Below are 14,797 nucleotides of genomic sequence, written 5' to 3'. Positions count from 1 at the left end.
CCCCAGCCTCACCCTTGCACCCTTGGCTAAGGAACCCGCTTTTCTCGGGGGCATCTGGAGATGACAGGCTGCATCTTCGGACCCCAGCCTCTTCTGAGCAACATTGCCACTCCTGATGGGAGACATCCCTGGAGACGTCATCATTTGGTCAGAAGGTGGTCATTCTGCTCAACTGCACAGTCTGGTCTCCTGGGGGAGGCATCACCTTCTCCGTGAAGCACTTGCGGGTCTGTCCCCACCCCCGTTTGGCTATTCACGGAGTTCCGCAGCTGGGAGGAGACAGCCCGCACGCTGCCCTCCCCAGGCCTGCCTCGCCCTCTCCCTGTATGCTGGGGTGTGAGGCCACCTGGGCGATCAGTCGTGTCCGACCACAGATAACCGATAACCATTGTCTTCTTTTCTCCCCCCCTCACAATGCTAACCCATCGGGAACTAACAGCAAGCATTCAGAATGAGCGTAAGTCCCCTGGGTGCCTGTCTGCACTTGTGCCTCCGGGAGTTAGGAGGGCAGCAAGGAGGGGCGGGAAAAGGCCAGGGCGGAGATCCCTGGAGAACTTTGGAGTCCGGGACTCCAATGAGAGGAGCTGGCTCTTTAGCTGCAGACAAGTAAGTCCCTGGGAGGGCTTCTAGGGACTGAAGCATCTTTCAGCTCCAGCCTCACCACAGTTTGGCCAACTGTTGATCCTCCAGGGCTCAGAAGGTTCTGGAAATGGCCGCTAGGTTCTGGAAATCGAGCAGCTTTTGGCTCCTGTATTCATTCAACAAACATTTGTCAAGAACTGTTGTACGCTAGGCATCGTACTAAGCACTGGAGTACAAGAATGAGTAAAACAAAAGCCTGGCCTTCAGTTTCTCACAAAGATATTATGAGATCTTAAAGGGATTCTTCTTATGCTTAGTGCTTGACACACACTCCCTTTCCTGCAGCCCCGTTTAAGGAGCTGGGTCTCTAGAATGGGGCGCTGTTCACCCCCCGCTTGCCTGCTTGTCTGTGTGGCTCCTGAAGCTCTTAATTTCAGCCGCTCCCCAAGGGCAGGTCCCTGCAGCCCTGACTGCCCACTGTGTGTGCCGTTGCAGTGTCCCAGCCCCCAACCATCACCAAGCAGTCAGTGAAGGAGCACATCGTGGATCCCCGCGATAACATCTTGATTGAGTGCGAAGCAAAAGGGAACCCTGCCCCCAGGTGAGTGTACTGGCAGGTAAATCCAAGCTGGGTGGAGGGAAAGGGGCCTGCGAAGAGGGCATTTAAACCGTCCCCTTCCGCCTGGGTCTGATGATAGTTGAAGCAGCTGAGAAATTAACTGTATCCATTCAAAAAGTGTCCATTAGGCACCCACAGGTAGAAGGTACAATTTGGATAGCCAGGAAATTTAGCTGATGAGGACACTGGGGGCCAGAAAACTCAACTGGCTTAAGTTCACGCCAAAAAGCCAGGACTAGGTATTAAGTTTTCCGACTTTGAGTCAAACATTCTTCCCACTGCCTATGTTCCCAGCAGCCACCCCATGCTTAGGTTATAGGAAGTTCCTCTTCAGGCTAACTTGAGTCTTTCATTCTGAGCTCGTCTCTACTTATTTATGTGCACATCAGGATCACATGAGGTGTCAGCAGACATGAGTTGCAAGCCTGCTGTGCCAGGCTCTGTGTTAGATGTTCCTCACACTGTCTGTTCAAACACCTCACTGCCGTTTGGGGAAGGACTCGTGTCCTGGTGAAGAGGCCGTAAAGTGGAGGCACAGAGATGTGAAGTACCCGATCCCAGGCCTCTGACTGCCCAGGCCAGGTTCGTTTCTACCAAGTGATAAGCGTTGGTGATAAGGATGCAGGACGCGTCCACCACCTTCAAAACAGCATCCACAGGCCGGAGCTTTCAGGAGCCTCATGCTGGATTCAGACCCAGATGTGACAGGCCCCCATGTAGAGTGTGTCTGTCAGCAGGAGAAATGAGGCGGGTGGAGCCTGCCTCAGGTGTGTGGCATCTTGCTTCTGCCTCCCTCCCCGGGTGTGCCTGAGATGGTCTGGCCCAGAGCTGTGAGCCCGGGAGCAAGCAGGGCCTCTCTTGCCCATGACGGGAGAAGCAGGAGTCACCCTGAAAAGTCAGGCAGGGCACTGGTGACCTTGCTTCTGAGGTTTGGTCTTTCTTCCACGGTCCTTCGCAGGAACAATGACTCTGAGACACCGAGCAGCCGCTATGGCTCCTGCTTCTTTTACTTAAGTCCTGGGCAGCTGCAGACACATGTCCCCCCAGGAGAAGCAGGGATGTTCTAGTCTCTCCACCCCGGGGCTCAGTCTTATTAAGGCTGCTCTTTCTTTCAAAATTGCTCCTCCCGAAATGTACAGCCACCGTTTTATAATCTGCATCCACTGATCTCTTCATAATCAGTGGATCTTTAATCTTTATAATCTGCATCCAAGATCTCTTACCTATGCAGCGGCATAGGTAACCCGGGCCATTTCGATTATCAAGTAGAAGACACAGGAGGAACAGGGCTGGCTCTCGCTGATGTGTTCCGGTCACAGGGAATAGGAATTTGGGTTTGCATTCCTAGTCGGAGGCTGGGAATGCTTGGGGGTGGAAGTCGCAGCTGACTCTGGATTTAAAAACTCAAAATTGCTGCCTACTCCTCTAAAGAGCACAGCCCCCAGGGGCTACTTGGTATCTGTCACTTAGAGCCATGACTCCCAGCCTGGGTTGGGTAAAACTACTAATGTCAGGGACCTGCCCCAGGGGTTCACCTGGGTGGGACCCGGGTCCTGGCATTTTATCAGGCATTCCAGCAGGTCCTGCTGCTCAGCCAGGGCTGGGACCCATTGGTCTGGAGGAGCAGTTATGGGCCTGAGTCAGCGTCTAGGGCCCTGAGATTCTGACCTGGAGCTCAGAGCCTGGAGCCCACCCTGCTGCTCTTCGCTGTCCCTGCCCACCCCCCTCCAACCCACCCCCTTCATTGTCCACAGCTTCCACTGGACTCGCAACAGTAGGTTCTTCAACATCGCCAAGGACCCCCGGGTGTCGATGAGGAGGAGGTCTGGTACCCTGGTGATCGACTTCCGCAGTGGTGGGCGGCCAGAGGAGTATGAGGGGGAATACCAGTGCTTTGCCCGCAACAAGTTTGGCACGGCCCTGTCCAATAGGATCCGCCTGCAGGTGTCCAGTGAGTGCATGGGGCAGGCCCAGGATGCCCTGGGTCAGTGGAGGGCAGGGCATGGAGGGTCATTCCAGAAGGGTTGCCCCACCCTTGTCCTGCAGGTACCTTGGTGCCCCACGTGTCCTGCTTGCTTTTCTGCCTCTGAGCAGGGGTTCACCTCCCCCAACTCAAAAAGATTCCTTGGAAAAGAAGTTTCCAAAACGGTCGTGAACAACTTCACTGGCCACTCCGGGCGCAGGGCGGGGAAGGAGAAGAGGCTTTAAGGATGTGCATCCAGTCACATGAAATAGGCCTCTCCCGCCTCTCCAGGGCTGCGCCTCGCTTGGACTCACAGGCCCCGTTCCTCTCTCATGCCTCCCTTGTTCTCCCATTTCCTCCTCTCTTTGCCCTCCTTGCGTGCCAGCCTCTAACCCTGCTCCTTGCCCCAGCCCAGCCACTACTCTCATCGGATCCTCCTTTGTCTGTTTCTCCCTAGAATCTCCTCTGTGGCCCAAGGAAAACCTAGACCCTGTCGTCGTTCAAGAAGGTGCTCCCTTGACGCTCCAGTGCAACCCCCCACCTGGACTTCCGTCCCCAGTCATCTTCTGGATGAGCAGCTGTAAGTCTTGGGGGCCTGGTGTTTTATTTCTCTTTTAATCTTAGGGAGTGTTAAATGGGGAGGGGTCTTCCCAAGGCTAGACGACCTTGACTTGTGAGAAGCAGATATAAGGTGGCCATGTGGCAGAGGACACCGGCTTTGCAGAGAGAGGTTGCTAGGGCTCACTCTTTAGCCTGGCTGCTATTAGCTGTGTGATCTTGAACAAGCTGCTTAACATCTCTGGGCCTCAGTTTCCTCCTCTGGAAAAAATAGGGCTGGTAATCGTACTTATCTAATAGAATTATTGTAAGGATAAATGAGTTAATACATCCAAAGTGCTTAGAACAGGGCCAGACACACAATAAGTGCTCAGTAATATTTGTGAGGATTAAAAAGAGGAAGAGCAAAAGGAATGGGACGGAGGAGAAACTGGTTTTCAGTCGGCCAATTGAAGGCAGGTTGAAACGAAGCCTCCTCTTTCAGTCTTTGGTGCAGCTGGATTTACTCTGATTCACTCTTCTTGTAGGACGGAAGCGGGATTCAGGAATGAAACTTCTGATAAAGGAGTGATGGGGAGACAGGATGTTTGGAGTCGGGGACAGAGTACATCATTCAGAGCTTGTCCTGGCTCAGTTTTGGGCAGAGGCTCACTTAACTGCTCTGGACCGATGTTTATTCCTGTGTTTTCAGTCAAATAAAGGGAGAGGGCATTATGAAGATGGATAGAAGACTGCTATCTATCTGAGCATCATCCTGGCTTCCTTCCTCCCTCCCTCCCTTCCTGAATACCTCCCATCCCCTCCTTCCCCTCCTCCTTCCCTATCTATCCATCCTTTCATCAATCTATAGATACTCCTCCCTGTCACCCATCATTCTCTCCATCCCTGAATTTTTTTTTTAATATTTATTTGATTTATTTGGCTGCGCCGGGTCTTAGTTGCGGCACGTGGGATCTTCTTTGCCACGTGCGGGATCTTCCTTGCAGCATGCGAACTCTTAGTTGCGGCATGTGGGCTCTAGTTTCCTGACCAGGGATCGAACCTGGGTCCCCTGCACTGGGAGTGTGGAGTCCTAGCCACTGGACCACCAGGGAAGTCCCCATCTCTGAATTCTTATTAGCCTGCTTCCGAAAGAGGCTGCTTTCAATTGTTTTGTGAGGTGAGGATGGCTTTGTGCTCAATCATTGTCCCTGCCTTGCCTCATCACTGTGAGTATATGTGGGCGACAGGCTGGAGGGTTGGTTTGTTAGCTAACAGTTCAGACTCTCCTCTCATCCCCCCCCATCACACCAAGTTGTGTCCATGCTATCTCCTGAGCAAATCTCATGGCCCTCCTCTTTCCATCCTCTCTAGCATCTACCCAGCACAGGCCACCGTCAGCTTTTCCCTGGGTTAGAGTAATCATCTGTACCTGGCCTCCCCTGTCTTTCTAAAAATGTAAAACTGATTCATTCATGCTCAGAGTCCTTCACTGCCTCCTCATCACTGCCCATAAAGCCCAGACCCCTTTCCCTGGCACACAGCTCCTGACGTGGTCCCCTCTGACTCTCCAGCCCTCCCCCTACCCCCTGCCTCTCCCCACCCCCACTCCCCTGCTCAGGCTGTGGATTCTTAGCATTAGCACACACTGTTCCTGCTGCTTAGAAACCACTTAGGTCCTTTCCCTTCTGCCTGGTAAATGTCATGCAGCCTTCAAGTGTCAGCTCAAGCCCCAGAATGGACTGGGTGCTCCTTCTCTCAGCTCATCCCGTTCTCATCTGGGGCTTCCCACGCACCACACTGCATTGCATTTATCTGCTGTCTCTTCTACTAGACCGAAGGTGCTTTGAGGGTAGGAACTGTCTTTCTTTTTTTTTTTTTTTTTTTCTTTGTGGTACGGGCCTCTCACTGTTGTGGCCTCTCCCGTTGCGGAGCACAGGCTCCGGACGCGCAGGCTCAGCGACCATGGCTCACGGGCCCAGCCGCTCCGCGGCACGTGGGATCTTCCCGGATCGGGGCACGAACCCATGTCCCCTGCATCGGCAGGCGGACTCTCAACCACTGCGCCACCAGGGAAGCCCGGAACTGTCTTTCTTATCTGTCTTTCAGCAGTGCCTAGCACAGTGCCTGACACCTACAGTAAATCTTTGATAAATGAATTGAAAAGCTCACCAGCCCATCATTGGAAAGTTGGCATCATTAACCTTTAAGAAATGCTTTAAGAAATGGTGATTTGATAAACAACAAGGTCCTACTGTATAGCACAGGGAACTATATTCAATACCTTATAATAACCTATAATGGAAAAAGAATCTGACAAAGTATTTTATATATATATATATATATATATATATATATATATATATATATAAACTGAATCACTTTGCTGTATACCTGAAAGTAGCACAACATTGTAAAATAAATAAATAAATAAAATAGAACCACTTTTCAAGAGAAAAAAAAGAAGAAATGGTGACTTGAGAAACAATCGTCAGGGATGAGAATGAGATACCTGTGAGCAGTCAGCCTTATTAAGTATATTTTTTTAAACCTAACAGCCTAGAAACCTGATCATTTGAGTTTACAGATGCAGTGCTTGAAAGAAACGTAGATTATGTTGTCAGCATTCTCAGCCACTCCTATGATGTCATTAATTCTAAAAAGCACACATTTTCATATTTTAACATCTCTAAAATTGGAAGGTGTCCTAAAATTGTTGGTATGCATCGTTGATTGGTATACCTCTTACAATTATAATTGGTGGTGCTTTTTCTTTCTTGGGGATGAGTAGACGTTTAAAAAATAAAACAGGTGAACTTGACTCCCAGTTTGGGGAGCATCTGAAGGATTGTGTTTCCTCCCTCTGGCCTCGGAGCCAGTCAGATCTTTTGTGGCATGAACAGGAGATAGAAAAGCATGGTCACGGAGCCTGAGCATGGTGGGCAGGCAGGTCTGAATCGAAATCCTACTCCCCTCTCACTGCTTTTGCGACCCAGATCATGTTAAATCCTCTGCTTTCTTATCCTTAAAATGGGAATAAGCCCTGCCTCAGAGTTGAAAGGATTAAATCAAATAATGTCAAGCTCCCAGCCCCCACCTGGTCCTCTGTAGGCGCTCAATTACCAGAACTATGATGATTTTTATTACTGTTATCGTTACTGCTAACCTCCCACTGTACCTCTGCTTCCTTATAGCCATGGAGCCCATCACCCAAGACAAGCGTGTCTCCCAGGGCCATAACGGAGACCTGTATTTCTCTAATGTGATGCTGCAGGACATGCAGACGGACTACAGCTGCAATGCCCGCTTCCACTTCACCCACACCATCCAGCAGAAGAACCCATTCAACCTCAAAGTCCTTACCAGTAAGTGCAGGCCCCTGCCCGGGGCTGGGAGCTGGGGGCTGGGGGCAGCAGCCCGCTGAGCCCAAGCGGCCACTGGCACCTGGGTCTGGGAAGAGCCTTGTCCCCAATCTTGACCTAGAAATCCTTGCAGCTCATTGTGCCTGAGTGACTTTAGCTGCTGTTCAGCCACATCTCTTGATTCTGGAGCCTTGAGTTAAACTTGGTCCTACTCCACACCAGCGCTTCTCAAATTTTGGTGGAATCAGAATCACCTGGCGGGCTTCCCTGGTGGCGCAGTGGTTGAGAATCTGCCTGCCAACGCAGGGGACACGGGTTCGAGCCCTGGTCTGGGAAGATCCCACATGCCACAGAGCAACTGGGCCCATGAGCCACAATTACTGAGCCTGCGCTTCTGGAGCCTGTGTTCCGCAGCAACGGAGGCCGCAATAGTGAGAGACCCGCGCACCGCGATTAAGAGTGGCCCCCGCTTGCCGCAACTAGAGAAAGCCCTCGCACAGAAACGAAGACCCAACACAGCCATAAATAAATAAATAATTAAAAAAAAAAAAAAAGAATCACCTGGCAAACTTGGCACCCGTACCTAAGCCTAGCCCTCTCCTGCCCGGCAGTCTGGGGCCTCTTTGGTCTTCATTGGTTCTCCAGGTGTTTAGGGACACACCACAATTTGAGAAGCACTACTGTAGGTGGTCATCCACCATCGCTCTCATGCAGCCAGCTTGATTATTTCTAGTCTTTGTTTGGTTATCTTTATTTCTAGAATAAAGCAACAGTATGGAATATCCACATTAGTGAGTACAGCGAAATGAATTGTGTTTGATTCTGTAATAAGTATATGCTGGACCATGTGGAGTCTCTGTGTTTAAAAGTTGCAGGTTTATCTTTTAGTTTTATTTGTTTTCAGTTTTATTCCCTGATTCTGTTTGGCTGGTATCAGAGTGAATCAGCATTTCCTGACCCATTTTAGCATTGTGACCCTCCACCAGGAGAGAAAGAAGACAGGTCAGAGAGACACTTTTTTTGCCAGGTGCCAGCCGGCCTGAAGCTTTGGCTGCAAAGTCCTCAGCCTGCTCAGGACATTGAAAGTGGCTGTGTTGGTTTATACCATGGATTTGTAACTTGCCTTCTGTAGAAAAGCCCCCCATAGACCTTCGTCTGTCTGACCCAGCTCTGAGTGTTGTTTTCAATGCCAGGGGCAGAGACGGTCATGGGGGAGGCCAGGCAGAGGGCCCCACGTGGGCACGGGCAGTTTCCGCAGGTCGAAGGAAAGAGGCTGAGCCCTGGCTTCCCGGAGCGCCCCCCGGAAGTGGGTGGGTGGTTGATGACGCCTCCTGGGTGGGCACAGGCGGTGGGGGAGAGGCGCGGGTGAGCTCACCCCTCGGTCAGGACAGGTGGGCTCTTCTCTCCCCACCAGTTCCTGCTAGTGATGGGAACCCCTGGTGCTGAGAGTCAGCCCTGCCCCACGCTCCGTCTCCACCGCAGCACGGAGGGGGACCCACAAGAAGCAGCGTCCCTTCCGTTCCCCTTCTCCTGTTGTGGTCCTTTTCTTTCTTCCTTTCTCTTCATGTTCTTCCCTTTTCTTTTTCACTTCCTTCTTCACTGTTTCGCCTCCCTCTTTCTTTCTCTCTTCTTTTCCCCTCTCATCTTTCTCTCTTTGAACCCCGTTTCACCCTCCTCTAATTCTCCCTCTCCTGCCTGTACAGCTCCCCACACACTGCTCTGAGTTGCCCGTGCTCTGGTAGCCAACACGATGGCCAGCAACCCAGGGACAAGCCCCCCTTGTTCCTGGCAGGGTCGCCCAGCTCCGATCCACTTGCTACCTGTTCCCTGGTTTTCTTATTCCGGACCCAGGCCCAGAGAGGACCCCTGCAAAGAAAGTTGGGTTGTCTGAGATGTCGCCTCAGTGCAGGGGCGATCGCCTGCCAGCTGGCTGAGCTGGGGAGGACAGTGTGGTCTGCCCAGGACCTCAGAGGGGCCTCCGGAGCCAGGACAGAGCAGGCAGCCTCGGGCAGTGGGAGAGACAGGAGTACGAAGAGCAAGATGCTCCCTGGATAGCCTTCAGTGCCATCACCTTGAAGTCTGCCTGCTGTTTGCGGACTGAGTCAGGGGACCATCTGCAGTCCTGAGCAGAGGCCCTCACTGTTACACGGGGTAGAAGCAGGGAGGTAGAGGTGGGGAAGAGCCTTCCTCTGTGGAATTAAGCAGCTGGAGATTTCAACAACATTTACAAGTTGAACTTCCCAGAAACATCCTTTTCCCTACCAGAGGAGGTAAGGGATGTTTGTTTCTGCTTCATTTCTGGGTCCCCTACTCCACTGAAATCGCTTTCCCCCAAATGCTGAGAAACCCCCTGGGTGATGGGAACAGAACCCTGTTGGCTTCCTGGAGTTCTCCCAAGGGCAGCTTTGGCCGGGAGCAAGTTCTGGGCATCCGAGCCAGCCCAGAATTGGGCACAGTTGCTTAAAATAACTCAGTTGTGCTCTCTCTGCTTTCCTGCCTGGAGAGGACACAAGCTTTTTCTTGTACCTTCAGAACCAGGTCTGGGGGTGGGAGACAAAACAGACAAGTTGGGACAGCTTCAAAGACTGTTCTCACCAGGGTTTTCTTTCACAGTCTGCCCATTGGGGAAGAAATACATCTCATCACAGCCCAGTTTTTATTACCTGCATTAAAGGAAGAAGAGAAAGGGATCTAATACCAAATACTGGGCAATATAAAGTCATTTTAAAATTTTGTTTTGGAATGCAGTCAAAGACAAACAGTGAAGTTGGAGTAACAAAGAGATGCCCGTCCCACTTTGTCCACACCACCCAGGCACCGGGCGCCTCCTGGGGACAAAAGGCAGCCGTGGTGAGGGAGGAGGGATGGCCCTGAGGCGGACGGTGGAGCGCTAACCCTGCTTCCTTCTAATGTCTGTCGTCTCAGGGACCTTTTTAAAGGAGTCAGAAAGTCTCCCTAAATCTCTCAGATGTGCTCCAGAATCCACAAACCAAGAGGTCAATCCTGAGCTTGGCCACTTCTGTTTCACCTGGTGGCACTGGGAGCATGAAGCAAGGGCCCTTTCACCTGTGTGTGCCCTGTCCTCCCCAGGAGGGGGACGTCACCACCCAAGGCCAGTTGCTGCCCCTCCCGCCCCTTTGCCACCCTGTCCCTTCTTTCCACTGCAGATCAGTTCCCACCTTTAGCTCCAGATAAACCCACGCCAGCTTCCCAAACGCAGGCTAGGTCTTTTACAACTTGCTCCATTTTAAAGGATGGTTCTGAATAATGAAACTCCTTCTAGCAGGTGTTAAGCAAATTTGCGATGCAGCGCAATGCGGGTCCCAGAAAAGAGCTCGCCTTGCCTCCCTGGCATGAGTGGTAACAGGATTTGATCTGTCTTCAAATATGCAAATGTTCTGGCAGCACCTCTCCCCCCTCAGGCAGCTGGGCTCAGTCCAGGCTTCTCAGGGCCGTCTGCTTGGCTTCCAGTCGGCTGTTCCACTCCCCACCCTCTGTTGGTACTGTCAAAACTTGAACCCAGTAGCTGGAAGGGGACAGTGATAGGAGAATGAAAATCTACTTAAGGATGTTGGCATGATGGTGCCCTATTCCAGAATGCCTTTTTCACTGAGGATGAAATGCCCAAAGGTTTTAATTACGTAACGTTGGAGCCCACTGATGTTGTTCCTTAAGGAATGGCTTCATCCCAAGCTAGTCTAGAGAGCTCTGAACCTCTGTCTTCGTCTGCAGGCCTTTCCCTGTTCTAAGTGTAGAACTCACAGCTCACACTCTCTCCCCTGTCCCAGGTGGCCTTTCTAATCCTAAAATCTGAACCTCAGCCTGGCCGTCCCCACCTCCCTGGACCACTCCTCACCTCCTCAGAAGGAGGCCTTTCTGCCAACAGACACATCTCAGAGACCAGGGCGGTGCCCCCCTGGACAGGTTGGGGGGTGTTTGTTGCTGGTCAGCGCATGATTGCTGGACAATGCCAAGGGTCTCTCTGTCCCACTCTGTTGATGATCTGTTTCTCTCTGTCTTGTCCCCTCATTTACCTCCCACCCCTTGCAAGTTAACTTCTGCTCAGGTAGGGTTTTGCTCTTGCCCCAGGGCTCACTAACACTCCTTTCTCTTCAGCGACCCCAGGAGCTGGCCTGATCCAGAGTCCTGGGAACTGAGGATTTTGGTGGGAAAGAGTTGTTCCAGTTGCTGCGGGATACCACTAATTCTTATCTCATTTGTTTGAAAACATAGTAGGACCAAGCAATTAAAGGTCAAGCCTAATTTCTTTATTAAAAAAGAAACATTATTGCCTTCTTTTGCAGGATTTAACCTTTTCTTCCCTTTCGGGCGCTGTTTTGTGTTGCTTGTTCTTCACCAAGCCCATTTCCTTTCCAAATATGCTGTGTGTTTCCTTTGCAAAAGACCACTGGTGCTCCCTGGTTGTTTTGTGGCTTTGCATTTCTGTTGTTCTCTCCCGTTTATGCCTCCATGACCTCTCCGTGGTCCCTGTTTGCTCACCCTCTTTTGTTTATTGCAGACCACCCCTATAATGACTCGTCCTTAAGAAACCACCCTGACATGTACAGTGGTGAGTCGCCGTGGTAACCTTGGGAGTAACCTTGCCGGTCCTAACCCCAGTTTGCCTAACTTGACTGATACCATGCCATTAACTCACACTAGGTACCGAGTCTGACAGTTGGCCAGGTCAAGATACCAAGGCGCCACCTCTAGAGCGCTGCTCACGGGGAGGAAGGTGGCCAGCGTGGGAGGGGAGGTGCGAACCCTTCGAATGTGCCAGCCTCCAGTCTGAGTTCTGGACAAGTTGGTCAAGCCAGGGTAGGACTTCAAAAGAGCTTCTTGGAGGGTTCAGTAGAAACTTAGGAATCAGTGGTGGATGGATGGAGAATACCTGAGGATAGGGAGTTCCCACAGGCAGGAGGAAAGGGGAGGTCTCGTCTCTATCGGTGGTTTAAAGAACACAGAAAGCTTTGTAGTGTGTGCTTAGCTAGCTCTTAAGTGTCTGGATGTGAATTGCCTGCACTGGCCTCTAGCCTTAGTTACTGGGGTACCATTTCACAGGTCCCATATCCCTTTAAAATCCATCTGGGAAATAGGAGGAAGAGTCTAGCTCTGAGTTCTCTTTCAAGGTAAGTATAAAAGAAGTTGGACCATCCACTGCAATCTATCACCTGGGTCTCTTCCCTGCTGTGGGAGTGCATGCAAATCCAGTGCCCATCCACCCACACATTTGCAAGTCATGGAATAATTTCCATGAGGCCTATTTCTAACTCATCACACAACTGGTTGCTCAAGCTGATTAGTAGAGTAATTGGCTGTTTCCACACCTGAGCTACCCCCAACCATGGCTCAAGAATGTCTTGTTTTCCTTGAGCAGCCAGAGGAATCCTCATTTGCTGGCTCTGGAGAGGCAGCTGGCTCCCATCATCAGTTATGCCTCGGAAGCTGAGGCTGCAGGTCCCCAGGGGGGTCATTGTGGGCTCAAATAGATAGGAAGTGTCTGTATTGTGATGTGCTAATATAAACAATGATCGGGGTCTGGACTCGGGGGTGGGAAGAGGGAGTGAGAGCCAGCGAGAGTGGCAAAGGCTTTAACTTGGCACCGGGCAACCAGAGCCACATTGAGATCCTGCCAAAGAGATTTACTGCCCGAGGAAGCAGGGGACCTTTGTTGGATTCGGGGCATTGTTTGTTTTCAAAATAATGGGGCCAACACCATTGTGTCAAGAGCCCCAGAGCATTGGTGTGGAATGTGCCTTTTTCTCAATTGGACTCCGGGTAATCTGTTATGGAAGTATTCTTAAAGCTGGAGTCTATCAAAGCCAGAAGGTCTCTTAGAGGCTATCTGGTCCAAGCTCCTTGCTTTATATAAGACAAGCCACTGAGGGGGACATGCATATAGAGTTGTTTTATCAGTTATATAAGTTTAAGCGATTCCAGCCATTTAAACCAGTTTGTGACCAGTGGTAGATATTATTGTAAGTGAATAAGTAGGAGTTATAAGAACCATCCAGGGCTATGAAACCAAGCAAAACTCATAAGAGCTCAGAAGAAGATGGACCTCATCTCCTCAATCCAAGGCAGAGTGGGGCTGACCAAGTATGACCCCAGCTGGAAAGGGTATAAAGTCAAAGTGAGGTACATGTTGAACAAAGGACAGCTAACTTGAATGCTTCTAGAAAGAAACAGAAAGTGAAAAGAAAGGAAAGAAGATAAGGTCCTTCCTGAGTTCAGGGAGCTGGACAGAGAGACACAGTATGATGAACAGTACCCAGTACGCCTCTGAACTTGGCTTTGAAGTATGCCTCTTTTGTAACAGTAGGGCCAGCCCATGGCTATACTTTGTCCTAGTGATCTCTATAGTGGTTTGGTATCCTCTGAACATATGCCAGATGCCCCCTGACCTGCTAAGTAGCAGGGGGAAGCTGGTCTGAAAATTGTAACTTGCCACTTAGGATTCATCCAGGAAAGGAGAAAGGAAGATAAGGATGTGTGCTGTGAGGCAGACTGCCTTGAATTAAACTCAGCCTCCAGGACATACCATTGAGTGACCTTGGGCAAGTCATTTAGTGTGTCAGACCTTTAATCTCCTCATCTGCAAAATGGGTGTATTACCTGCCCCGAAGGCTTGTTGTGAAGCTTAAACAGGATAATGTGCTTATGTTCCTAGTGTGGTGTCAGACACAGCAATGATTAATAAATGTTACCATTATCGGAAAGGCTTGGTGTTGACTATATCAAGTACAGTTGTTCTTTGCCTCTAAAATTAAGAGGGACGTGGAGAACTTGAAGAGAAGCTTAGGGGAGAGAGGCAGGCACAGTTATGGGAAGAAAGTACTACGGAGGGAGAAATTTTAGGGCAGACTAGCTTTCCAGAAAGCTTTTCAGATTCTCAGCTATGCTGAGAACTGGATAAGAAAAACCTCCAACTACAGCATGAGGGATTTGGGTTAGATTTATGGAAGAGATTTCCTTGGCAGTAGAAGGTATCAAATTTACTAGACAAAGAGTTTTTCTTGTCTTCTGGGGTTGTTTTGTCAGCCGTTTCTAGAGCCAGACAGGTGGTGAGATGCCAGGGATCCAGGCCCATGAGTTCTCAGTTCTGAGAATCACAAGTTGCTAAAGGTAGGATCCAGCCGCCCCTAAAAGCTGTTTGTGGATTTCAGATACATCTGATTCATTGAACTCTCTTCTGCTGACACACAGTACTTGACAGAGGGGGAGCAACTCGGGTTTTCAGCAATTTTGACCCGTACTTTTGCAGGACACGATTGAGGCATTTTTCATGGGCTCTTTAAAGCCAAGGTGGTTGAGGCAGAGGCGTCTGCTGACGTCCCCCTGCTGACCAGATTTCCCTGGAAACTGATGAGCCTGCTCTTGTACCACATCTTGTGAGAGGCAGGAGAGGATGGACTGCCCTTGGCCTAGAGGTCAGATGGGCCTGCATGGGAAGCTCTTCCCCAGTCCTCACAGATGTGAGCTTTAGCATCTGGGTTCTGAGATGCTCAGATATCAGGTCCAGCCCTGAAGATACGGGAGAGTCAGGGAAGTGTCATCAAGCTGGAGAGGCTGGGATCCCCACCTCTGAGAAGGTGGCGGGATCCTATGATGCCCTAAAAGACTCTGTCATCTTCCACCATATAGAGTCTCTAGAGTAATCAGTCGCCTTTGTCTCCGACCCTCCTTCTGGGTCTACGTCTCCAGGGGAAGAAATGAGCTACCCTCCCTTGGGAG

At 50.6% G+C, this 14,797-nt stretch overlaps 1 protein-coding gene across 24 annotated transcripts in view; it reads left to right on the top strand.

Moving 5' to 3' along the window:
* The window catches only part of NFASC (neurofascin), a 189,361-nt gene that overhangs the window by 119,894 nt on the left and 54,670 nt on the right, over positions 1-14,797 (top strand). For 12 of the 24 annotated variants that reach the window (XM_067729284.1, XM_067729268.1, XM_067729289.1 and 9 more), the window contains exons 2-5: positions 1,078-1,183; positions 2,956-3,152; positions 3,622-3,744; positions 6,896-7,066. In XM_067729284.1, the coding sequence (XP_067585385.1) occupies positions 1,078-1,183; positions 2,956-3,152; positions 3,622-3,744; positions 6,896-7,066 (597 nt within the window). Of the gene's footprint in view, positions 1-439; positions 458-1,077; positions 1,184-2,955; positions 3,153-3,621; positions 3,745-6,895; positions 7,067-11,582; positions 11,634-14,797 lie in introns of all 24 variants that reach the window. The other 12 variants (XM_067729274.1, XM_067729288.1, XM_067729287.1 and 9 more) reach the window with 3 other exon arrangements.

This window comes from Pseudorca crassidens, chromosome 2 (genome assembly GCF_039906515.1).
Source record: "Pseudorca crassidens isolate mPseCra1 chromosome 2, mPseCra1.hap1, whole genome shotgun sequence".
NCBI classification, from domain to species: Eukaryota; Metazoa; Chordata; class Mammalia; order Artiodactyla; family Delphinidae; genus Pseudorca; species Pseudorca crassidens.
The sequence above is the reverse complement of the archived record's forward strand: the minus strand, read 5'-3'. Positions and strand labels throughout refer to the sequence as shown.